The sequence below is a fragment of the Vespa mandarinia genome, chromosome 12 (assembly GCF_050613455.1).
Source record: "Vespa mandarinia isolate Hongniang chromosome 12, ASM5061345v1, whole genome shotgun sequence".
In the NCBI taxonomy this organism is placed as follows: domain Eukaryota; kingdom Metazoa; phylum Arthropoda; class Insecta; order Hymenoptera; family Vespidae; genus Vespa; species Vespa mandarinia.
In genome coordinates, this window is record NC_140821.1 from 768,026 (window position 1) to 794,775 (window position 26,750).

Genomic DNA, 26,750 nt, shown 5'->3' on the forward strand with positions numbered 1-26,750 from the left:
ATTGCAACTATATTCTATAGCATAATAATAACTGGGAAAATTAATAAATTTTTTAGCAGTCCCTGCTATAAGTACCATATTTCCTATCTCTGAAGTACCATTATCACAAAGTAATAGGGATCAAATATCAACGAATAATATTTGTCAAAAATTTCTCTTCACGAATATCGCTCGATTTCTTTTAAATCATTTAACAATTTATCAACGAATGAATATAACAATATTTAAAAAATTTTCTCTTGTAAAGCACACTTATGCGATATTCGAGCACACTATTATGTATTAAAAAGAAAACGATCTCGATTGTAATATCAAAGACATTTTCTTTGGTAAACCTCGATGATATTATACTTAAACAGCGACAATTTTACTAGGGTCTACTTTAACTCGGATAAACATTGTGTCGTCCTTTACGAAATGTCGTTTTTTAACCATTTCGTGTGAGACAAATCGTGGAAATCCGAAACCAAGTGAATCTGGTTCACGACTGGGCCTTTGAAAATTTTTCCAGGTAGGATCTGGTATAAAACTTTCAACGATATTGCAAGCTTTTTCTGCTACGACCGTTTGATCGAACATGGTGAAAGACACGCTATGAGAAAATGGCCATCGCAATAGAGCATCGTATTCCCCAGGTAGAATTTTTATGTATATAGAAATGTGGCTGCCTTCGCCGGTTCCGTTTCCATTTAAGAAAACCGAAGCCTGTAATAATAATCGAAGATAGATTATGAACTTAAAGGAATCACTATGTGTATAATACGTATATATATATATATATATATGATAATGAATAATAACCTGCAGCTTATATCCGTATTGACTAGTGTAAAAGGGTGGACTGACGAGTTCCATTCCTTCCTTGGCCCTTGCCTCGGACATCTTAGCTGTATAATCCGTGATTTTCCATATAAGAGTGCCAGTAAAATTCAACGAAAGTTTACTGATCGCAGACTTTAGACTCGTTATCTGATGCTGCTGCTTCGTCACCACGCTGCACATTAGACTGAGATGCATTTTCGCTGATTCCTCTAGATGTTTATCCAAAGAAAATCTATTACCCTGGAGAAAGAAGAGAATCATCAGTGTGTTAGGTTATTTGTCAGGTATCAAACTGTTAAAACCAGTAATTAATCAGGAGTACTGTAAAGACAAAAAAGAAAAAAAAAAAGAAAGAAAAATATAAGTACCTTAAAGCGACAGCCGGCATCCTTAAACGTGCACGAGAGCAAATGAGTCGTGCAATGATCTTTAAGGTGAACTTCGAGATCTTCTCTCGGCAAAACTGCGGTCTCACAACGATGAGGACAGGCTACTGGGAAACGGCCGCACTTTGCGTGGTGAGCACCAAGCGTATCATAGACAAACTCCTTGTTGCAGTAACGACAAGCAACCAATCTCTTGGCGCATTCACCCAACTTGTGCTGGCCTAAGTGTCTTCTTTGAACTTTCATTCCACATTTGTTCTCACAGTACAACGGCTCGTATCCGCATGTACCTGTGTGTTTCTAAAAGGAGATAACGAGAAAGTATTTAATGTAGACGTTCAACGCTTAACAGTCGTGTCACGGTTAACAATCATTTTTGTAATTGCTTTTTAGTAATTTACCTCGAGGGTGTGGCCGGTAAATTCTTTGGCACAAAAATCGCAGCGTGCCCTCCGTTGGGCGCAAGTATATTTCAAGTGGTCCTCCATCAATACACGCGGTATCATTGCACCACATTTATTACTGCATGGAACTGCATCGTGTTTGCAGGTATTCAAGTGAGCCTAAATTCGATTCGATATTATTCATTTATTTATTTGTTTCTTTCTTTCTTATTTTTCTATTCTTTTCTTTTGTTTTTTTTTTCTCATGCATATTATAATTTATTAAGTTATTCCGTTCGAAAGGAAAAAACATTACTACGATACCTTTAATTTTCTTAATTCATCCGACCATTTGCAACCATCTTTGTGATGTATGCAGTAAACAATGGATCCCATTATTGCCTTTTCAGCTTCCAAGTCGTGGAAATTCTGTAAGAAGCAAACGAGAAAAGATTCTCTATCAGTACATTCTTACCTTCTATATATTTCTTTTACGAGAAAAAGGAAAAGATATGATGTCTATTGTAGTCTCTCCTTTCTTCGAAATGAGAAGCTCGGTTAATTGATTCTTTTTATATATATATATATTTTTTTTTTTTTTTTTTTTTTTTTTTTTTTTTTTTTTTTTAAGACAAAAAGGTAGGAGCACACCGTGTTGCGCGATTCTAAGAGAGAAACGAATCAGTCTAGTTTTTGAGGATTGCCGGGATTATAAATTAATTAGGATTCAGATCTTTACGACTAAACAACGATACCACCTCCTCAATTTAATTTCGACGTTCGGTGATTTTTAGAAAGTAGATAGAAATTAATCAGACGACTGATATATATATATATATATATATATATATATATATATATATATATATACGATTGCCTAGTTTTAATGGGAGGGGGGTATGAAAAAACAAAAAAGAAGAAATAAAATCACCGTATAAGAAATTTTATTTCTTTTCTCAAGCTTTTAACTTGATCCCATAAACAAATTTTCTCGCCTGTTTTATCGGGAATAAGATGGGGGATTTTTTTTTTTTTTTTTTTTTTTGTTAAATTTTTCGCAAATGATGTAATTGGGATAACATGATGATCGTCGTCAAGTCTGTCCAACGGAGTACATAGCGTCGCTCTCTTGAGATCCGTTAGATTTGCGTAATCTATTTTGCGGTCCCGCTGCTCACTTTACCTTATTCGTCGCGCTTAATTGCATAAAACTTCAGAAAAAGCATCGAAAAAAGATATATGTATGTATGTGTATGTATGTATGTATGTATATATATTAATAGAATGAAATTAATTGAAAAATGAGAATAGAAGGACGTACGTAGAGAGAAAGAATAATCTTCGAAAGAAATGATATTATGCAGGAATGTTAACCTGTACATGACTCCTATGTACATAAGAGGAATGCAAAAGATGACAGATGAGATTGAATAAATTATCTTTCCCGAGGTCGTACGAAAAATAAATAAATGTTATAAGAGGGAAGAAGAGATAACGTTTGTGCAGGGTTATGTCACTACAGATGGATTTCCTTTAAAGTTTTCGTATAACAGTAAACTTAACTAACGGAACTTTCACTTTAATTGTTAAAGAAACTTTCGACGTGTTAACAATATAAGAAATATAAAAAGAAATAATTAATTTGCTAATCGATGAAAAGGAAAACAAAAAAAATAGAATTATCTAAAGGGGAAAACAATCCAATATCTCTGAAGAAACGACTACCATTGGATACCTTGCTGTTGATTATAAAGAAAAAGCAACAACTGATTCTCAAATATAAATGTGCATATTTCTTGGAAGCTGAAGATCCAATATATATATATATATATATATATATACATATATATATAGTATATATGTATGTCGGAAATAGTGATACATAATAGCTCGTTCGATGCAGGAGACTATAGGCCCCCGTGCTAAGACCAAGCGGGTGGTGATGGTGGTGGTGGCTGTTAAGCTCAGAATATATTCAGGTTTTTCTTCTTCTTTTTTCTCTTTTTTTTTTTTTCAACTCAGCTAATAATCGCACTCGTATCTATAACAATTTCTAATTTATAATCGCGAATTGTTTAAATGGCCCAACCAAAACGAGATTCGATAGTTTAGTTTATAGACCGAGAAACGAAACGAAGGTATATATACATATACATTCGTTCGATCCTGTTGTCATCGATGCCACGATCGGAGAGAACGCGTGGGAGGAGTTGTTTCGTTCCTTCGAAAACAACACGAGCGTTCGGGCTTGTTTAAAGGTGCCGTCACATTGGCAAAGAAAATTTATCTACACCGATCCTTGATATACATATGTATACGATACGATAGGTACGTAAATAATCTATATTATTCGTAGAATCACAACGTGACGTTAAAAATAATTCATCGTCAGGTTCATCGACATGGAAGATGATTTGTAATCGACTAATGGTAATAGCGGCATCGATAGGACGGCCACGTCGAATTTGCATTTCTCGTGCGGACACACCCGGTATATTCTCGCGATGTCTGGAGGTGCTTGCAAGTTGAAACCTGCACGACCAGCAAGGTCGAGGAACCTAACGCAACCAGCCGCTGCCGGCGAGATATAAACACTGACCAGGAATGGAAAGACAGACCTGCCTTGGAGAGTTTCAGGACTGTGACAAAAAAAAAAAATATATATATATATATATATATATATATATATTATAGAAAATAGGTAAGTAAAATTAATATAACGTTTGTTTTACAACACATCCTCATTTTTTTCATTTGACTATACGATGAATTTTTTTCTTCTTTCTCTTCTTTCTTTTTTTTTTTTTCTTTTTTCTCTTAATAGAAAAGTATATTTTTTTTATCTAGAGTTCAATGATATTTAATTTCATCAGACGAAACGCTTCTAAAAGTTGATTTTGAAAGACGCATCATGTATTCCCTTTCGAATACTCACCCTTTAGAGCGTGTTCGCTTCACGCTCTTTTAAACTCAGCGGTATATGATCTTTGATCTTTGACAGCCTTCGTAGAAAAAGACGCCCTGTTTATGATCTTAAAATGCTATACGTATTCTCCGTAAGCGAGGCTAACTCAGTAGAACAAATAATTCCTTTATTCCAGATCCCAAAAATGATCTCTCTCGTTAATTTTCATCATTTTCTTATTTTCAATGTCTGCTCTTTGACTCCCATACGTTTCCTTTATACATCCATTTATGTCGTTCATTTCGTTATCTTTCTTATCAGTGATTAATGATAATTATCAACGGACATTCACGTACTTGTTCAAAAATAAGGAACTGTCTGAGACGAAAAGAAAATAAGAAACGTCGGAGAATAACGATCTCACACGTCGACTTACATAAGTCATGTAACACTTTGAATATGACACGATGATCTATGTTTCTCAGTTTGGTGGATCCTGTTAGTAGTAGTAGTAGTAGTAGTAGTAGTAGTAGTAGTTGTAACAGCAGAAGTAGCAGCGCAGCATCAGCTGCTGTTGCGAAAAACGACCGCCGAAAACCGTGTTAACTACCGAATGACGTTACATAAGATAAGAAAGTTTGCAGAACTTGTTTGAGGATGTATCCCATAAAAAAAGTGATTGCAATCGATGATAATAACAATAATAATCAGTCGACGTTAACGTCATTATTATCATTGTTATTACAATGAGATGAAATACGACTTGTTAGTTAGTACAAAGTTCAAGTTCTATATCATTCGAACACGTGACGCGAATGTATCCTGATAAGAAGTGTAAAAAAGTCGGATCAACTTATATATATATATATATGTATGTATATGTAGGATTCTTGAATAAAGGTCCTCCAATGTCCTGATCTCGCTCTTATCGAGAACAAATTAATATTACCGACGTTAGGCGCGTTCCAACGACGTCTCGGTTAGCCCTCGGGCGTTAAGTTACAAGTCCGTGTGACGTCACATCGAAATAACGGACACGATCCTTGCGTTCCACTTCTTTCTTTATACCACGAGTAACATCGATGATATGCGCAAATATCGTGCTTAGAAGATCTCTACGCTTATCGGAGATAAGCTGTGATCGAGATCAATATTTACGAGCAACATTCTTCTTATATGATAAAGTAATGACATAACGTGGATCAAATTGATGTAATCGATTATTAATTACACATGATTCCCTCTTATCAGGTTTTATAATAAAATATTTAAATGTATATATATATATATATATATATATATATATATGTATTATGAATCTGACCTAATTAAAAGAAATAGAAAATCTTGATTCTTAAGATTTTTATATTGAGCTACATTATAATAAAAAAGAAAACGTAAATTATATATATATATATATGAATAACTTAGGCCACTTTCATAATCATTAGTATGTACGTATTATAATAATAAAAGAGAAAGAGAGTTTCTCGAGCGCGACAAGCGACTCAACAGTCAAGGGTTAATTTTCTTCTTCCGCCTCTTTGCCTCCCCCAAGATATCGCTCTCTCTCTCTCTCTCTCTCTCTCTCTCTCTTTCTCTCTCTCTCTCTCTCTTTCTCTCTCTCTCTCTCTCTCTCTCTCTCTCTCTCTTTCTCTTTCCTTCACGGGTCACGAGCTCTTTGAAATCCCTGAATGGCGACCCACGAAGAATAATTTATGGGGTTCGAAGGCTTTCCGCTCGAAAGCGTATATACACGCATACAAACTTTACCAGAAGGATTATATATATATATATATATATATATATATATATATATAATATATACACTATATACGTGCATTATATATATATATATTGTATATATATTATACACATAACCGACAGGAAGTTTTCCTTTCGCACGCGATGCTGCCTTCCTCGATGTCAGAAGAAGGATCAAGTACTAGCAAAGAGAATCACGGGGCATGACGTTTCTCGACGGAAACAGCCTCGGTTTTGATGAAAGGATTCCCTCAAAGAAGTCCTCGTTTCGTTCATTATCTTTACCGTTTCATAAGAAGGAATGGTAAAAGAAAATTCTACAGATTTCTGTTCGAAGAAAGGACAAAGGTAAAAAAAAGGAAAAAAAAAAAGTAAAGAAATGTTTGATCGAGCCGCGCTGAAGAAAAAAAAAAAATTCGAGAGAGCGTCATCGACTAATTCATTTTCTTCAAACTTAATGAATTCCAAACCCGGTTTCTCCCTCTTTCTCTCATTGATCTTAAACGTAGAAAAAGAAACCTGCTGTTCGATCGTAAGAGACGACATCAAAGCGTGTGTTGTGTCTCAAGCTATAGCTTGAGATCAAGGAGGACAACGACGATCAGGATGCTACACCGCCTCCTCCTTCTTCTCCTCCTCCTCCTCCTCTCCCGTTCGCCGATCTGACAAGGTCGCGTGCCTCCACGACGAAAAACTTGTCCGTTTGAATTCAAGCGTAACCGACACATTCGTGCATTGCTAATGTACCTCTCTCTTTCTCTTGCTCTCTCTTTCTCTATCTATATTTGACGACAACTTTGATTTCTAACGAAAGCTACATTCCAAAAGGTACCCAAAGAAAACTTCCTGTCTAGAGTAATTGTCTTTTCTAATGGACATCTTGCTGAGACTCGCGATATATATATATATATATATATATGTATGTATGTATATATATATATACCATAGTTATCTATAGCTTATGGAACGATCGAGATAGCTGATGTGACAATGCAAACATCGTCGCAAAGATCGTGCTTCGAATAGAACCGTTACTTAGAACGTGATACAACGTTGTACGGATATCCGTGCATTCGATGAGATCGTACTTGAGGTACATAACGCAAAGAGAGTCTCTTTCTTGTGCCCGGATGTCCGGACATTTTACGTGATACTTTGAAACGATCGATTATCGATTGATTATCGATCACGAATTATTCTCAATTTTCAACAGACGATAAGAAACGTTAATGATAATCATTAACGATGACGACGATTACGATCAACGATAATGAACGTAGGAACGTTCGTTACATTTCGTATTTTCCATGCGACAATCGAGGTAATAATAAGAGAAAGAGAGAGAGAGAGAGAGAGAGAGACACTTTTCTCAGAGTAACTAGCAACCGAGCTAGCAAGAGAATGCAAGAAAAGTTTCACGACAGAGAGAGAGAGAGAGAGAGAGAGAGAAAGAGGTGGAATGCGTTTAACAATGCGAAGGAGGAACGGCTAATACCGCGGAACTTCCGGTCGTGGCACTCACCATGGGAAGATAGGCGGGTCTTTTGCTTTTAAATTAACACGCCGTAATTACGGTTGCCCGTAACCATCCGCGTTATCTCGCATTCCTGCGTCAGGAGGGTCACGAGCCCGCTGACTCTTCTACCTCTTTCTCTCTCTCTCTCACATAACTTAATAACGAATAGTTGCTTGCATTAAACTAAGGCGGTAGTACATACCTGCATGATATTTCAAGAGAAATTTCTTTCGAATGGATTAAGTTAATCGGTATTAAATTAATTATAGTATTATAGGATACATAACTAGAGAGTATTGAATCGATGTATCATTTCTTTGGAAAGCATTATTCTTTCGAAAAAATAATCGCGTCGTAATCTTAGAAACTACTTTACGATCTGTAGGGTTTCAAGAGTTCAATGAGTGCAACGTACACTTCGTATCGTCATACGATAATGAGAAATGACAGAAAATTGTGACGATCAGTGACATTATTAATCTTAAATATTCCTTTCCTTTTGATATTTTTTTTTTCCTCATAATACCATTGGTTAGGTCTGCGGAGACGTGGTTAAAGACGAGCAAAGGCCTTTCCCGGGTGTATAAAATAAAGCACCGACGAGGAGGCGGCAGACTTGTGGTAGAGTGGGGATAGTGAACACCGCGAGTGAGCTCCAAAGATGAAAAGTGGGGAGAAAGGCGGCGGCGACGGCGGAAGCGTGGGAACCAAGCGTAACAGATGGCCTCGACTGCTTCCGAACGAGCTCGGACTCCTTCGTGCGTCTTCGTGGGATAGGGCCTGCTTTTCGCTCGCGCGTGCTCCTCGACGAGAGGTGGGCCCAACTCTTTGACTCTATCGCGGCTACTCAGAACTATGCCGATTTGCTTTTCTTTCTTTCTTTTTTTCTTCCTTCTTTTTTTCTTCGCTCCTCAGAGAGATCATTTTGTATACCGTGATCATTGAATTAGGATAAACGGAAATTAATTAATTTTTTGATCATTATCATGATCATTGTACTTAGTATGTAAACAAAACGGATCATATAAAGTTTTGCATACTCTATTCATGAAAAATATATTATGGATTTTGAGTTACATGAATAGTTGAAAAAAAGAAAAATAAAGAAACAAAGCAAAAAATGTTTGAAACCCTGTACCTAAATGATTTCGAAAACATACAGCCTGTAACATTTTACTCGGACCGCTTTTCGTTAACGTAAACTTTCGAGACGATAATTTAAAACAGTTTACACAATTCCATTGGGAAAACAAAAGGAAGAAGATGAGTCTTCCGGAGTAATGCCGTAGCACGCGCCAGAGATACCACCCGTGGACATTTCTATTGTTATCTTCCGAAAGTATGTTTACGCGAACAAACCACCGAGTGTCAGTTCTTCTCGGTTTACACGTCGTAGAACCAGACCCAGACTATCATCGGCACGCATACACACCCCTGAATGTTTGCCTGTTTTGAAAAGTACCCTCTTACAAAGGGAGACGCAAATGCGGCGCACGTGTTGCGAAAGTGAGTCCTGCATGCGTCCATTGTTGGTGGAACGAACCGCAGTGCGAGAATAAATCGACCGCAGGGAGGAGCGAGAGAAACGCGCCAATCCAAATATACGACACGCTTATGCACGTGTATTTGTGTGTATTCGATATAGACTCGGCTCCAGAGAAAGAGAGAGAGAGAGAGAGAGAGAGAGAGAGAGAGAGAGAGAAAACGTCCGGCTTGTCAACGTGACTCGACCGAGCCTCCTTTAACTATAGCGTGAAAATTCTCGTATGAATTTTATTCGAAAAGGTGCGAAAATTGATCGAAAATAATCGATATAAGCGGAAAAAGAAGCATTCTCAAAGGAAGCTGATGATTTTTTTTTTTTTTATCACGGAACAATTCCATGCATACGAACGTTCTCGAGAGGCTTGAATTAATACAGACCGAACATTAATTTCAACCATATCGTTCTTTCTTATAATGACGTTTTAAATATATGCTAACCGCATTCCGTTTCCGTTCCTCCGCATATTTCCTTCGAAACACGATTTAACTTCCGCCAATGAGAAAGAAACAGATATAAAAGTCTACGAATCGTCTGATCTTTAATGACACGTTATACATTTGTTTTACTTATTTTTTTCTTAATTCTTACTCATTGTTTTAAAATATGAAAAGATGAACCTTTGGAACAATCTTTTTTGATTGGCAAAAGTTCGACGGGGGGATAAAAATGAATCATAAAAATTTTATCGTTCCTTAAATATTTCGATATTTATCTAAATATTTTAAGTGTCGCGATAAAAGATTACAAAGAAATTCTATAGAATAATTCAAATATCTCGCAGCTGCTTTTAGATCTATGGATTAGAGAGACCTTCTTTTTCGTTCACGTCGGAATAAACCAACAATTTCATCTGTTATCTATTAATGGCAGCTGTACTCGCGACGCAACAAATCTCTCTCTCTCTCTCTCTCCAACAAATTTCTTACTTCCTCATCCTCATCTTCTATGTGTCTCCATATATGTTTTTCTAAACGCTTCTATGTTTTCTATCTATTATATATTAACGGTAACTGAATTGGATATGACACGACACGACACGACACGATACGACGACAACGGGACGAGGAAAAACTTTTTTCACGAAGTAGGAAATACTACTTCATCATCGTCAAGGATAGTTCTCATTCTAAAGGACACGCTTGTTTTATTGGTAGTTAGGCGAAACCAGTCGTTGCAACTAGGAAAGGACTTCTTTTCATCCCTGTTAACTAGTCGAGATCGTGTATCTTTTCTATATAACAGGTTTCCTAAGATCCTTCCGTGCTCTGTAATATCGCGATACACTTGTAAGGTTTCATATTTATTCCGGTTTTATAATCTAGAAGGCAATGGTAGTAAGCTCGAAGTTTCATAGTAAGCGCGTGTGCGTGTGTATTCTCTTTCTCTCTCTCTCTCTCTCTCTCTCTCTCTCTCTCTCTCTCTCTCTCTCTCTCTCTCTCTCTCTCTCTCTCTATCCCTCTCTCTCTTCTTACCAAAATCAAAGTATTTAGTTAAAACCAATTATATGAGCTTAATATAATAAGGTAAAGTATTTACGATAAGGAAGACTGAAAAGATGCCATTTGTGTCTCGTGTTGACTTAACATAGTAATTCAGATTATGATCCGTGTAAATACAGTAAACTTTCATGTCGCTCTAGTTTTGTATGATACACAATGATAAAATTCTCTGCCTATATATATATATAGACAGAAGAGTTCTGTGTAATATATAAAAAAAAAAAGAAAGAAGAAAAGAAAAGAAAAAAAAGAAATGTACAACACACACATTAAACATAGGTTAATACGCAAACATACACATTGGAAACGGATTTACATCTACTGTGTAGGTATATATGTATTATTGTGCCATAATGTGTCCTATCAGCCCGTAATCGCGTATTTACCTCGATAAGAGATTGTTCGCGAGAATAGAACCAATGTAAAAAAATTCTAGATTGTGAATATGTATGTATGCGTATAGAACTGGAGCCATAAAATAAGCGTACCTTACGATTTCTTTTCAATGGTCTCGTTATACTCGAATTATGTTGTTGGATTTGTTAAATTTCTTTGAGACTTCCTTTCATTCCCTTTTTTATTTACGTCAATGAAATAATTGGCTTTTGTCGATTCATTCAATGCTTCGTGTCGTACTCCGCACATATTATACTTATGCATATGCACAAATTGTTTTGTTAATGTACTTATAGTTCCTTTTCTTTTCTTTTTTTTTTTTTATGTTTTGCATTGTCGTCATTCGATGATCGTAATGCCCCGAGTCACGAGGGTCGAGGATAGTAACGTTGGTTATATTTAGACGAATAATAAAGGACTTCTTTCAGTATTGGATCGATAGTATTATCAATGTTCTCAGAAATACATATTCGTGATCGATGAGAATACATTTGTTGAAGTCGAGATCATTCGCTTTATTTTTATCCGTCAAAGTTCGAATAAAAATTTAGGGTGAACGTTTCATTTGAGATCTATCTGACTCTTTATCTCTTCTCCTTTTCTTTCTTTCTTTTTTTCTTTTTTCACTTTTCAAGTGAAAAAAAAAAATGAAAAATAATTTATAATTTGTGATCACATTGGTAAACAAGTATCCTCTATGTGATAGCGAACGTAACAGTAAAGATGATATATGGTCTGCTACGAAACATCGAAATACATAAACAGTGATGTCTGAAGACGATTATAAGCGAATGGCAACAGACCGTTATCTTGAACATGTACATTGATAAACTTGAAATCGAAGTCCTACAACACATATCTAAGGAATTCTTCGCACTAGAAGGTATAATAGAACTTGTAAAACTATCCAGGTTCTTTGTATAAAAGTATAATAATTTCAAAGAGTTAAACTACTTTTACGATTTGTTGACACAAGAAGGGGGAAAGGGTAATCGTTTTTTATCGATCGATGGGCTGAGGTAACCGCGTGCATATGTGAATCCTATGCGTGTGTGTGTATGTATATATATATATCGAAGTGATAAAGTGCAGCAAACAAAAGATATTTAACGGCACAATAAAAAACGGATCTCTCTTCTTTTTTCTTTGTCTTTTTCTTTTTTTTTTTTTTTTTTTTTTTTTTTTTATCAGAAACAACGAGTTACGTATTGATAAGAAAAAGTTGATAATCGAAGCGATCGTTTAATTTTAATCAATTAATTTCGTGCAAGAAGTCCTTTGAGATCTTATCCGGTTAAATATGAAAGACTCGAAGGATATTTTCTGCGTTGGTTAGTTACACAATAACAGGAACGATTAAGAAGTCATTTCTGTTCTGATTCAGCGGCAATGGGAGTGAACGTTTAAGTACGTAAGTAGTTACTTATCTCAGCAAGATCAAAAATCGAAAGGGGGTTAATGCCAAACATATCAGATAATTCTCTTTTAGCGTCAGAATTATGATACTTGTGTAGTTAGCGTGAAATGTCGTCATTCAAAAAAGAAACGAGATATACTTCAAGGATGAATAATTGATAGTCATTAGTCATAGGACAAATTAAAGTTAATACGTCGAAATATTGGAATATGAATGTGTTATTAGAACACGTGTTTCATGAAAGTCGAATTCATTTCGAAGCTAACCTCATCGGTAATAATCGGTGTCTTGTCCATCGTATCGTTTATAGGACTCGGTGGTGAAGTAGGACTGGCACTAGGGCTGACTTGAAAGCCCTTTGACTCCTTGGCAGGTCTCTGAGGTGACACTCTGGCCGGAAAGCTCAGGGTCTTCGTCCACTGGGACAAACCGCGCACCATTTTCTCGCTTACTCCTCCACCACCTTCTTCTCCTTCCTCACCACCGTCCCTTCTCCAACAGGACGCTTTCACTTGGATCCCACCGATTTTTCCCGTATTTTTTTATCGAGCAGTCAGTCGAGACGCTCGATCACAAAATCGGCAAATTTCTGACCCTACGAATTCGAATTCCCGCCACGCACTCTGTCTTCTCTTCGAGCGTTTCAACGAGCATACAACTGAGAAAGAAAGAAAGAGAGAGAGAAAAGAGAGAAAGAGAGAGAAAGAAAATGAGTCCACGCGTTAGTGAAAATCTCAGCTAAGTCGTTGCTAACTCGAAGGTCTGCGCGTCACGGCTCTCTCTGACAGACTGAACGCAAGCTGCAGCGAGTAGTCGTCGTCGAGGAACAGCTGCGCCGGGCCCGCTGGACCGAGCGCTGTGATTGGTTAACTTAGGTGAGAGCGACGGGCCGAGTAGTTTGCCCCGTAGGAGAAACAAGGATAGACGATTTGGGGCCCGGCCAACGGCTTTGAACGAACGAGGACAGAGAAAGAAAGAGAGAAAGAGAATAATCCGCGAAACGGTTCTCTATCTCTTTCTCTCTCTCCTTTTCTCTGTCTATTTCTCTCTCACTCTTTCTTTTCTTGCATGCTACAAAATATGCACGATACCGGTGTAATTTTCATGATATCCTCTTCTCATACTGCCTCTCTCTCTCTCTCTCTCTCTTTTCCTCTTTTACACCCCTCGCGTGCGAATCTTTAGCTATCTAACGTCATCCTCTTTCTCCTCTCTTCTTCTTTCCATGATTCTCCATCGAGGTAGAAAAAGAGAGAGAGAAAGAAATAGGGAGAGAGAGAAGGAGAGGAAAAGACAAGGTGGAAGATGGTGAATGGACGAGAAGTGCGCGAGCGCATATGTATATACACACATGGAGAAGAGAATCTTCCAATGTGGCACAAGTCGATGTAACCGTGATTTTTCTTTGCTACCATCCACAGATCGTTCCTTCGAGATCACTGACTGACTTGACGATCTTTTTCCGTTACTTCTCTATCTCTATTTTGGAATAATCTATAAAAAATAATTATTATTTGATATAAAATGTTTGTGAATATAATTGAAAATATATCCCTTTTAATCTCTGTGTTTTCCAGTTTATACATGTAAAATATCGAAATTTCTAAACAGTCGTTAATTTTAAATCGAGAGTCGATACTTCTTCTAGCCTTTTACCCTTTCAAGTAGAAAAAGAATTCGTCTCTCTCTCTCTCTCTCTCTCTCTCTCTCTCTCTCTCCTTCTCTCTTTCTCTTTCTATCTCTATATCACATACACATTTACGACTAGCGAGAAAAGAGATTGAGAGAGAGAGAGAGAGACACGCGCGCGCGTATATAGTTTGATACGTATGTATGTTATACCCTATATGATCTCGTGTTGCCAACTGCAGATTCGAGTGTAAGTGGGGAGAGAAAACGACATTGTAGGGAGTTGTGTGAGACGACTTTGCACATTCACGGCGAGTTAAAGTGTATACGGACAGGATCTAGCCAGTTGCGGCCTTCTTCGACCTTCCCCCCACCAATCGGACCCAGACGGGCCCCTCTTCTCGATCCTGATGTAGCAAACAGCCAGCATCGGCAGCAGCCGGTGTGTCCAGTATCGAGCACATTTACTTGAGATTTCCTCCCATTCGAAGTCGATATTCGAACGCTATCGATCGCGTTTGAAAGCGAAGCCGAGTGAATATCGATTAGCTCTCGAATTAAATCGTTTTCTCTTTCTCTTTTTGAAAAACATTTTCTTCTTTTTCTTTTTTTTTTTTTTTTTTTTTTTTCTTTTCTTTTTTCGTACATTCTTCTTTTTTCTTTTCATCTACGATTTTGTTAGAACCCCAGACGCATAATCATAAAGATGAAAATAGAAATGCATTGGAAAATATGGAATTTGAAATTTTCTATTCTTCCTGGGCCACCACATGGTGTACTATTCAAATACCATCTGTTCCCATTCTCCAATTTCGTATCACGGACCGTAAGGCCCAAATTCTTTCAATGATCGACTGCATAAGATAAAAGTTTTCATTGTACCGTACTATTCTGTTACCGGGTATCGTCTATTTATAATAAACATTCAAAAGGAGAAGCTCGAATAGGACATCCCCTTTAAAATCGTCACGTTAATTACGATGACATGTGTTCGAGGCTACCCTTCCAAAAAGATTACGATCGAAAGCATATTGCTCGAATTATTCTCTAGATAGTGTTCAACGAAGTTGAATATGAAAAAAAAAAAAAGAAAAGAAAAAAACAACAAGAAAAAAAATAGAGAGAAAGACGAGATTTTCTCTTTGTACTCAGAATAAAATCAGGTGTCCGGTAGAATGATATTAATTCACAATGGAAACCATTGTGTGTTCTCGCGGAAGAAAGAAATCCCTGAGATCTAAGGGTGTGTACCATTTGAGGTCCCTTTTTAAAAAGACAGGAGGGCAGCAGGTGTCCCTCGACCCAAATCACGTGCATATAACTCCCCAATCAAATTTTCTTCTTTTTGGTTTATAATAAAATCAACTCGAAGGCTCATTTCTGAGTGAAAGGCAACGATCGATATCAAAAAGAGAATACATCGTGCGAATTAAAATTGGAATCGAAGATGTTATTCGAGATAGATATATTCTACGATCTCTTGGCACTGTACACGATCCCTTGCTTTTATTCGCAATTCGATCGAGGTTAATCTTACAGTAGGATGTAAGTAAATTCTCTGTGGGTATATCTATATAATTGGTGCGTGACGTTTCTTGTTCATATCAAGGGACTACTCGATGAAATTGTTAACAATCAGGTTATTACGATCGTTCTGATTTTCTTTTATGATATATTTTATATCCCTTTGGAAAAAAGATTTTCATTGTTGAAAGATTTACTTATCGTCAAGTTTTAATATCGATCAATCGTGTTCGTTTTTCTTTTCTCTTTCATTTTTTTTTTGATTTTTTTTTGTTTTTTTTCTTTTTGTACTCGTTTCTTTTTCTTCTCTTTCTCAATAACAACGACGACACTCAATAACACATTATCCTTTCGTTGAAATCTAGCCTTGCAACAACACATATATGTCTATAGTCATCGAGCAAAGATCAAACATTTCAATTCAATTCGCATGCATATGTTCAATTTCGTAATAATCCTTAACCCCTCGTCTTATATCTTGGCATAACAAGGCCGTGATCTCACGAATCACTATACAAGGATCCATCGATCATGAATTAATTGTGATAATTCTATATTATTGCAACAACGATTAATACGATTTTTAATATAACTACGAGATGTTGTTTTGCGAAATATAGAGAATCGCATAATGCGAGCGATTTTTCTTTCATACTTGGGTCGAGGTTACGCGCGTAAAGGCCATATTTCTTTTGGATAATTCTTTGTAATAGGCCTTGCAATTAGTTTTGGGATCGAAAGAAACGCACGTGGTCGATCACACGTGTGTTCGTCTTTCTCGTCTTGGCAACGAGAGGAACTCTTTTTCAGAGAGGAGTAACAAAGAAAAAGTTTTCAAGGTGCCGATACGAGAAGCACCTGGAAAGAGAGAAGAACCGAAGGGACCGAGCATTCGGAGGATAGGAACACGCTCGAGGAATAATATTGGGAAGTTTGCAGCTGTCACAGCAGCTGCAGTTCTCTTCCCTTGCTCACAATCTGACCGGCAGCTTTTCTGCATCCTCCTCCTCCTCCTCCTCCTCCTCTTGCTCTTCATCTTCCTCAAACACCGACGAGCTCCAAAATTTTCAGGCAAATTTGAGGTTGGCCGAACGAAGGAAGAAAAAAAAAGGGAAACGGTAAGAAGAAGAAGAAGAAGAAGAAGAAGAAGAAGAAGAAAGAAAGAAAGAAAAAAAAAACAGAGCATTTTCGTCTTTGCACCTTGCACCGATTATATTTTTTCATTTTATTTTCTATAAAACGTAGAACGATCGATAATAAAATCTTGCCTCGAGAAAGAATATTATTATTATCATTTACATATAATACACACGCACACATACACACACATATATTTATGTATGTATGTTTTCATTGAAAGCCACGGTTTTTCTTCTAATTAAGTAGAACGCGTGATTTAGAAGTTATCGAACGGCTTATAGAAAAAGCTAGTGGTTGTGCGAGTTAATGGACCGTTTCTCGAGAAGCTCTTGTCCCTTTCAGTCTGTCCCTCTTTCTCTCTCTTCCTCCCTCCCTTTTTCCCTCTTCCATCCCTACTTGATCATTTCCGTGACATCGAGAAACATGTGGGTGTAATATCTACGTTGCGCTAGGTTGGAACGCAGACATCATCATCGTCATCCCCTTTTCGAAAGCAACCAACCACTGAGACCATCCTCCGAGCCGGAATGCTCGCATCGGTCAGCTGCTCCTTGTGTAAAACTAAACTTCCTGTGCCACGTGTACATCTGCTCCTCTTACAGATATATATATATATATATATGTGTGTGCGTGTGTATGTGTCCTCTGTGTATGTATTTTGAGCAAGCGAAGGAGGAGAGAAAAAAGAAAAAAAAAGAAAGAATTATGCTGCGATGTATGTATTTAAGTTTCACGCATGTCTTCTTCTTATTCTTCTCGTTCGAGTTATGGCAGGCGAAAGGATGGTTACGCAGTTGCACTTGGAAGACAATGCGACGATAAGAACGCTTTCAGAGGCAAATGCAACGACCGGATGCAAGTTTGCGAAACTTGCCTGGGCAATTAACAAGGCTACTTTATATCTTTAATACTTCATTTTACCGTACATGTTCATTAAAAAAAAAAAAAAAAGGAGAAAGAAAGGGAGAAAAAAATTCCACGGAATAAGAAATAAGAGATAAAACGTATTTATAATTATTTATTCAGATTAATATGTACCAACCCAAATGAAATTGGATCCACATGTGTTCAGCATTGAAACGACTATTTTTATCTAAGGTATTAAAGAATATGTGTATGCATATATATATATATATATATATATATATACATGTAAATGTATTAATCAAGCGTGCGTGAGTATCGTTTATAGAAGATTTCAATTAACTACATCGTCGTCATCGTCGAGCTGACAAAAGCGAAAACAAGGGACTAATTGCGAGCGATAGAAGGGGACCGGAAACTGAAACTATTACGACCGGTTTTCGAGCCAGTCGATTATCCCTAGTATATGCTTATGCTAGTTATAACTCTAATGATGAAAACATCTGCTGATACACGTGAAACTTCAATCTTCTTTAACCATCGAAAATATCAATGAATGACGAGAACGCTCGAATAAAAAGGATTGTTTATATTAAATGAAGAAAAAAAAACAAAGAAACAAAGAAACAAAACAAAACAAAAAAAGAAAATATTTTATTATGCAAACTATCGCATTTAACACCGTTCCAAATACAAAATGAACACCTTGTATTATTTCTTATGTACGGTTGAGTAACCGCACGGTAGAGACAACATACGCATATATACATACATATTTACGTGGGTACGTCTCGGGCATTGGGAGACTCCTATCATAAAACGGCCGAGTGAAAGGATAAGCCGCGAGTTCATCTCGAGTCTCAACAAACCAATCTTCTCGAGCATTCAGACGTGCCATCGAAGAGTCATTTAAACGATTGGAATGCGCGCGCGAATGAGATTGATTTTTTTGTTCTCTTTTCTTTTATTTTATTTATTTATTTATTTCCCCCCCCCCCCCACCCTTAGAACATGTAATCGCATTATCGATTAACTACGTTCTTCACGCGTTCCTATAAGGTTTCGAGCGAGTATGCGTGTAAGAGAGAAAGAGAGAGAAAAGGATAAAAAGAAAATGAGAAGACAAGTTTTCGACGAGTCGACGAAACTGGCAGAAAGAAACGATGATGGTAAGAAAGAAGAGTAGGTCGTGAAACATCTGTCTCTACGTTGTGCGTTCGCGCCAAGAGAGTTTGTTCGATATGCTTTCGCGAGCGAGCAAGCAAAATCAAACATAAGGCGAGGCTGTGTGCCAGAAGCTGCTACGTTTTAAATAGCTTATCCACGAAACTTAAAGAAGGCACGAGTCGACTCGAATTTCTTTTCTTCTTATTTTCGTTTTTCTTTCCCTCTCTTTTTTTTTCATCTTTTTTCATTCTCTGTTTTGTTCTTTTATCTTCTTCTTCTTTTTTTCTTTGTTCTTTTTTTTTTTCTTTTCTTTCCGTAGAGATATGATGTATAACCGAATACTGACTCTACACCTGCCTGCACAAAGAGACTCACCAAACATTGAAAAAATTGAACGTTTTTTTTCCTCTCAAGAGATATATTTATAAGAGGGAGTATCTAATCAAGATAGAAATAATAAAGAAATAATGAGATAGAAGAGGAGAGAGAGAGAGAGAGAGAGAGAAAAAAAAAGATAAAATTTAGATTCATTTATGTTTCGTAAAATGAAAGCAAGATAATCTTATAAATAATCTCACGATATATCTCGTGGGTTCTTATACTTATGCACAGTTATAACAAAAGAAAAAGCCGAAAGATGAAACCATATTTCCATGTGAAGCTCGTCTGTTTCTTTTTTTTCTGTTCTTTCTTTCTTTTTTTTTCCTCTTTCTTAACAGATAACATACACTATATATCGAGTGGTATTGGCCTGGAGCGAAGGAGTTACGGCATTAAAACCAGAGTAACCAGTGTAGATGGAAAAAGCTGCAGCTGTCAAGAGGCTGCCTGTGCCTGGCTCTCTACGGGCTTGCAGGCAGCTGCAAGGATAACTGCAAGCAAACGTGCTTAATGCATACGATCGACAATAATCGATCGTGATCCTTTAAATTCAGTCATCTTTTTACTCAATTATACGGATGATCGATAGGGAGATCGACTTTGCCAAAGAAACAATTCTAATCTTTCTTCTTTCATGATCCTTGAAATATCGAAATATTCAAATAATAAATATCATGTATGTTACGAACGTTGAAACGTAAAAGAAAAAAGTTCTGCAAAGTTTTACCAAAAGGAAAAACATTTACTTACGTTAGATCCCCATGCGGGGAGATGAGAGAAAGTTTGCTAGAAGTCGAGTTCGAGAAAAGATTGGCTTGCTCGTTGATACCGAGTGTCTCGATTGAACAACTAATCACATCCATATAAGAGATCCAATTTTATCCATCTATCTCGATCAAGTTTTTCATTGAAATTTCCTTCGATTTTTCTATTTTTTTTTTCTTTTTTTTTTTTCCTTTATGTATATTCACGATCAAAAAACTAATCGTCGAAAATTATAAAACGACGTATTTATCTAAATCTAATGTTTATATGAATATCGAGATCGATCCGCAATCGGACACAGGGTAGATGAATACTATTGAAATACAAGAGTTTAACGCGTGGCACGTGTGAACGGCCACGGAGGCGAGCAACAGGAAAATGTCAATTCAGGAAGATACTTTTCTCTACATTCCTATCTTTCGTAGAGTATATAAACTATTTCGATTTCTATATAACTACCAACAATTAAGCTTGAAGTATCATTCGACGAGTTAGTTGGCCTCGTTTCAGGTGAATTCGCTCGAGAATTCGCCTTTTTCTTTCTTCTTCTTCTTCTCCTCCTTCTTCCTCTTCTTCTTCTTCTACAGGTCCAACAACATTTTTCTTTGGAAATCCTAGGACTATATAATACGTTTGTATTAAATCGAGATTCGACATTCCGTCGTTTCACGACGATTAAATTTTCTCCCTTTTTCTTTCGACCGAAAGAATTTTATCGATTCTGGTATCGGATTTCTGTGTGTGTGTGTGTGTGTGTGTGTATGTGCATCTACGTATGTATATTCTATCCTTTCGCAATAATTCTTTTATAATTCGTATGCGAGGTAGAAACGTCCGAGCGTGCAGGAAACAAATGGCAAGCAAATGTCAGACGCTGAGGAAGTCTCTTCTTTTTCTTCTTCTTCTTCTTCTTCTCCTTTACCATTTTATTGTTTCTCAACTTTTCTCAAGAATTTTTTATCATTTCTTTTTTTTTTTTTTTTTTGGGATTTCCTTCTGTCCTTTTTTTTTTCGTTTTCTTTATGTTTTTCTCTTAAATTTCTACTCGATAGATTCATTACGTTTTACGTTGACTTTTGGAAGAAAAAAAAATCAATGTCAAATAAAGAAAAAAAAAAAAAAAGAAAGATCTCTATAAATATCGTTAATATAATGTTAAAAAAAAAAAATTCGTAGAAGTTATTGCCCGCGTATTTTCAAATTATAATTAAATTAAAAAAGACGTATGAAAGTCGGAAGGAAATGTCAAATTTTTTTTCTCCAAAAATCTATAGAAAGATAATGTATTATTTTGGTCTTTGCTCGGCCACAGAATCCTTTTGCTTCTTTATGTATTTACCAGCAAATTCCAAAGGTACGTAAGCAATGTATTAAGAGACAGAAATAGATAAACGGCAATAACGTGGCCGGTCGCGTTTATGGTAGCCGCCGCGAGGCTGCTTTGCTAGATAGGTAAACAGTTTCGTGGGCGTGTGTAAATAGGTACGTGTGACCTCTTTAGGCTTTCCTTTTATAGAATCTTACTAGTCTTGAATTTAATAATAACAATAATAATAACAATAACAATAATAATAATAATAATAATAATAATAATAATAATAACCATCAGCATTATCTGCATCGTAAAGAACGAAGTTCAAAAGTCGTCTCATACGATTCTTATGCATCATATGTACAATACAACAAACTTGAGATAACACCAGCTACCATTAATTGCATTCAATGTTTGCCCTCCTTCCCGTTATCATTTTTAATTATGTTTGCTACTTGTAACGAAATGAAGGTAACGAACGATATTATCAAAGAATTATTCCGCAATGATCTTAAGGTTATCGCATTTACAATCTAAAGTCACAAATGCAGAACTATTTCAAAAAAGATGTTTCAAATATAGCCAGAAATAAAAATAAATACAAAGTTCTTATCTATTCTGATTCATCTTACATTAGTCTGACAACATCTCTCTCTCTCTCTCTTTCTCTCTCTCCTTAGTAAACTTGAGAATTTTATTTATAATTTTATCTACGGTCTACGCGTTCGTATCGATTAGTATCCAGTATCGGTATCCAAATTCAAAAGAAGAAAACTTTAACGTGCGTGTACGCGAAGACTGATCCGGTGTTCGCTTACACATTTACAAGGTGTCCATTGATCCGATAGCTTTTCTACCTGACACGAATATCAATCCATTGAATTTGTGTTTCAAATCGAATCGTTCGACTCCTTGGAGATTTTCTGATTATAGTATTCCTCTCTCTTTCTCTCTCTGCTATCGTTGACAATGTAATCGAAAGTTTTCTTGGTGAAAATATTTAACGGATAAATATTTAACGCGATGATAAAACTTCAAAATGTGAATAACGAATTATGAAAAGATTGACTTACCGAACAAGATAATTGGATGTCATCCTAAAGCGAGTCTATGATTTTCGTTGTGAGGAAACACAGAAAAGTTGAATGATAAATATCTCGTTTGATAATAAATCCAACGTTCTCCAATTCCTACAAACACAACAACAACAACAACAACAACAACAACAACAACAATAACAACAATAATAATAATAATAAAAATCCGTAGATTCAATATATCTCAACAATGCAATCATGATTGCTTAGATATTAGCTTAAGTATCAACGAATAAACTTACCACTTGTCGAGGAAAATTGTCGTTGGATCACAACCTTACTGTTATCGAACGTCAGGAAAGCAACACAAAGTATGTATATGTACCGAGGCTCTCGAGAGGCGCAACAAGTGGTTTAAGCCAATAAAAGCACGTTTGGAATCCACGATTGCATGTGCCCGAATATATTTAGAAGTAAAGAAAGCGAGTGAGAGAAAGAGAGAGAGAGAGAGAGAGATAAGATATTACCAAAATATATATGATTGATCTTTGAATAGTACGAGTAGTTATCTTCGACGAAAGGGAAAACTCGCGATGAGTGACCGAAGTCAACGGTAGCTTAACATTGACTGCGTTGAGTTTCCAGAGAGATAGAGAGGTGTAGAATAAGTTAAGCCTCTGTTGCACACAAGGAGAGTCACACACTTGTTGTTGGTAGGCGATACGAGAACTGATATACCACGAAACTAAAGTCTCTACTCCCTAGGACATAGCTTAGCCACGTTCGCCTTGTGCCTTGCACCTAGGTGCTTTTACGAAGGCAGGTGGTGTGGTAGCGATATGGTGACGGTGTGCCGGCGGACAGGTGAACGTGGCGGAACACAGGAAGTGCCAGAGACAGAGAGGGATCGTGGGATATATCAGAGTGGGGAGGATATACGTAGGAAGAAGACCGACAAGGAGACAAAAGGTAACGAGAGGAAAGAGGAAAACAGGATGACGAGAGAAAAGTATGTAAGTATGTATGTCGTAGGTAAAAGGGGATTGAAATTCCTTTCTGATCTTTTTTTTTCTTTTTTTTTTTTTTTCTTTTTTTTCTTTTTTTTTCTTTTTTTTCCCCCATTTTAAACGACCATCGCTATTTCTATCGATATTTTTTCAAAAGAGGTAATACTTCTGAGGCTTCTTCTTCCTGAAATGGAGATTGACCGGATGAAGGAGGACAGGATATAAAGAATCGAGGCTGAGTGTTGAAAGAAAATGATCTTGCTAAGTATACGGATAAGTACTACGCGGTCTTTAGTTGGTCCCTAGCCAGTCTCCATTATTTTTCTTTCTTCTTGTTGTACAACGATTCTCTTAACAAGTGTATGCCCGTGTACCTGTATATGTCTGATCTTGCTACATTACCAATAACTCCCTAGTGTTATGGAGTAGCAACTAGTGTCTGTAATAAAGAGAAATCAAGTTAATTCCACGATGCGTGAACATTCGTGGAATTCTAAGTTTGGAATACGTCCAGGTAATACACGCAAACGGCATGCGAATTGTCGAATACCATTTACGGCTACTACCTTATTATTATTATCAGGTAAATCAGTTAAATTGTAAAGCTTTATGCGGAATTTTAAATTAAATGCATTCGTAAGCTAAAAGTCGATCGGCGAATTGGTTCTGTAAATTCTAACGTTGTTACGTAATCTCTTCTAAATTCGATTTATCGATCGATCGTCGTACATCAGCTCGCCTTTATGTCGTTCTATGGACTCTGAGAAATAGCTTGCACCTTTCTATTGCGTCTCTGTATGCACAACGCCGTCGTAGTCCTCGATCCACGAGTGTGCACGCAAGTGCAGCACCACCATCCGTGGAGTCGTTGACTGCAAAACGAGAGGGTCTGAACGAACGGAGGGGATAACGACGCTGGATTCGAACCTCTAACTTCTCGTCTCGATCGTTTATTCGCGCTATTCCAGTGCATTCAACTATATCCTCTTCATTTCAATTTCTATATTCAATTTCAATCTAATGCCTACCTAAAAGAAATTGAAATTGAATTAATCAATTCGTTCATTTTCTCGATTCATATTTCGATCTTTTTCTTAAATTATTTTCTTTCTTTCTTTTTTTTTTTTTGTTTGTTTTTTATTGTTCTTTTTACAGACAACATTATGAATTTTTTCAAAGAATTTATCGACGACACGCTTTGTTTCAATTTTATCAATTTTATACAAGAGTTTTAATTATTTTTCTGTAAAAAAAAACATATTTCTCAGGATAAGGTAAATATATACTTTTTGTAACAAAGCATTGCATATACCTGTATGCATTTATGCACACAAGTTTTCCATACGTACACGCGTGCATCAATATAGTCTATCATCAGGGGGAATATCCTTTTGTAGTTCATTGCCTTTCTAGATGGCGCTTTCAAACTTATCAACAGGCTCCAAAAATTTTGATTGATTTTTATCTATTTATTTTGTTTGTTTTATTTTTTTTAATCAATCAGCAAATCAATCGCACACTTCGAAATATCTCCTCGATCATTTTCTTCAGATATTTATACAGATACAAATTTTACGAAGAAATTTAAAAGGATGTCTCTTCTTACGAGACGATTTTGTTTCAATTGCCTCGAGCGATTCCAATCGTAAATTCCTATCGAGAGTTAAGTACAGTTGATCGTTTAAATTATCTCCTGTTTTAGTTGATCGACTGTTACGTCGTAAGATTTCAGAGAAACCTTTTTCCTTCAAGGACATATTAAAGATCTTCGATAATTTATCAATCCCATTGAATTTTTTGATAATCTTACAAATGGTAAACATATTATCGCCCAAGTTTGAAGCACCAACATCATTCGTTGGAAAATCTTGACAAATGATTACATTATTAATGGAAGGAAGAATTTCGTCGGTCTTCGGTACATCGTTAATGATAAAAGGCGACCTCTTCACTTTACGTAGAGCACTATATGTTGTTTTATCATTCGAGTAACGATCAATAAATGATATAGTTTGATCGTCCAAAATGCAATAACCTAAACGTTTCAATATTTTCCCAAAAACGTCGTATTTAAAATTTCTTTCTTTCGTCGTAAGATTGTTACTTCTTTTTCGTTCGGTCTGAGTTCCCTGACACACGAGCATTCGTTGATTGTTTTCGAATTTTTCCACGTGTTCCCGCACATCCGATGTCTGCGGATAGGAGTATATGGTGAATTCCATGGCTATTATAAAAATTTTTAATATTACATAATGTAAATATCGTAACTCACTGGAATTATCTGACGATAAATTTGATATCTTTTTATTTCCCGACAATATTTGCTCATTTTCACTCTTTTTGTTCTTATTTATATTACCTAGTTTGGAATTGTGATTTATCTTCTGCTTCTCGGATTTCGTAGGATCTTGAACTTTTGAAATATTATTAGTAATCTTATCGGATATAGTTGAAACGTGAGATGTTTTCTTATTGTTCAAAACAGATCTCGAATGAGAAGATTTAAAATTTCTTGACTGAGTTTTAACAGAATTTTCTGATATATTTGGAAGTCCCTTGTTACTGGTACAATACAATTTTGCGAAAGAATTGTTAATAGTATTTAAGGATGCTTTTTTAGAAGCTGCAACATTTTTTACACATTGCTCTTTCATATTCATCATCGACGAACGAATATCTCTGAAGTTGCGATCATTTTTTTTAACATTTGAATTCTCATTTATATCAGAAAATGTTAAGAGAGATGGAAAACGAATAGTCGATGATGATTCTCTTTCTAAATTTGAACTTTCTATAGGTTTTTCAATATGCATGCGATTGTTCACACGCGGTAATAAGTTTCGAAGTTCTGCCTGCAATCTTTCAATTTCCTGAATACGTACCAATATATTGCGTATCTCATTTTCGTTCATTATAATTTACAGGTAATATATTTTCGAATTATATCATTATTCATGCGATTAGAAAATTTTGTAAAAAAGATAACCTGCAAATTTTACGATCACTCACAAAAATCCATATTTATTTTTTTAATAATTTCTTTTTGTTTTTCCTCCCCCTCCCCCTTTTTATAGCAGGTATTATTATCGGCTAATTTCAGTCGAATCAAATTAAATACTCAATTTTTAATGAATAATGTGATATAATAATGTGATTACAAATAAAATAAACAATAATAGAAATTCAAAAATATATTACATTAATTAATTTACGTAGGTATTAAGTAATAACGAGTGTAATAAACAATATAATAATAAATAATTTAATAACGAATAAACATCTACTATTTT

The 26,750-nt window shown here is 36.1% G+C and overlaps 3 protein-coding genes and 1 long non-coding RNA gene across 13 annotated transcripts in view; 2 read left to right on the plus strand and 2 right to left on the minus strand.

Moving 5' to 3' along the window:
* Positions 1-26,750, minus strand: part of Traf4 (TNF receptor associated factor 4) — a 27,739-nt gene continuing 989 nt past the window's right edge. Inside the window, exons 1-7 of one of the 6 annotated variants that reach the window (XM_035882754.2) lie at positions 22,756-23,473; positions 22,490-22,606; positions 1,916-2,020; positions 1,610-1,771; positions 1,191-1,508; positions 802-1,062; positions 3-705 (exon numbers count right to left, since the gene is read on the minus strand). In XM_035882754.2, the coding sequence (XP_035738647.1) occupies positions 352-705; positions 802-1,062; positions 1,191-1,508; positions 1,610-1,771; positions 1,916-1,987 (1,167 nt within the window). In that variant the 5' untranslated portion in view covers positions 1,988-2,020; positions 22,490-22,606; positions 22,756-23,473 and the 3' untranslated portion in view covers positions 3-351. Of the gene's footprint in view, positions 706-801; positions 1,063-1,190; positions 1,509-1,609; positions 1,772-1,915; positions 2,021-4,932; positions 5,126-5,445; positions 5,581-11,309; positions 11,442-12,900; positions 13,440-22,489; positions 22,607-22,755; positions 23,474-26,750 lie in introns of those variants that run through there. The other 5 variants (XM_035882753.2, XM_035882752.2, XM_085660638.1 and 2 more) reach the window with 5 other exon arrangements.
* Positions 11,669-17,872, plus strand: LOC118448912 (uncharacterized). The gene is made up of 2 exons (XR_004840247.2): positions 11,669-12,100; positions 17,693-17,872. It is a non-coding gene; the product is annotated as an uncharacterized LOC118448912 (long non-coding RNA).
* LOC146872629 (uncharacterized) lies at positions 24,973-26,114 on the minus strand. Its single transcript, XM_085660674.1, has one exon. The coding sequence runs from the start codon at positions 26,112-26,114 to the stop codon at positions 25,008-25,010; it is 1,107 nt and encodes a 368-aa protein (XP_085516800.1). The 3' UTR covers positions 24,973-25,007.
* The window catches only part of LOC118448867 (RUS family member 1), a 3,505-nt gene continuing 2,290 nt past the window's right edge, over positions 25,536-26,750 (plus strand). The window contains exons 1-2 of one of the 5 annotated variants that reach the window (XM_035882743.2): positions 25,574-25,671; positions 26,258-26,384. The gene's annotated coding sequence lies outside the window, so the exon portion shown is untranslated. Of the gene's footprint in view, positions 25,715-25,741; positions 26,026-26,257; positions 26,385-26,562; positions 26,673-26,750 lie in introns of those variants that run through there. The other 4 variants (XM_035882744.2, XM_035882741.2, XM_085660636.1 and 1 more) reach the window with 4 other exon arrangements.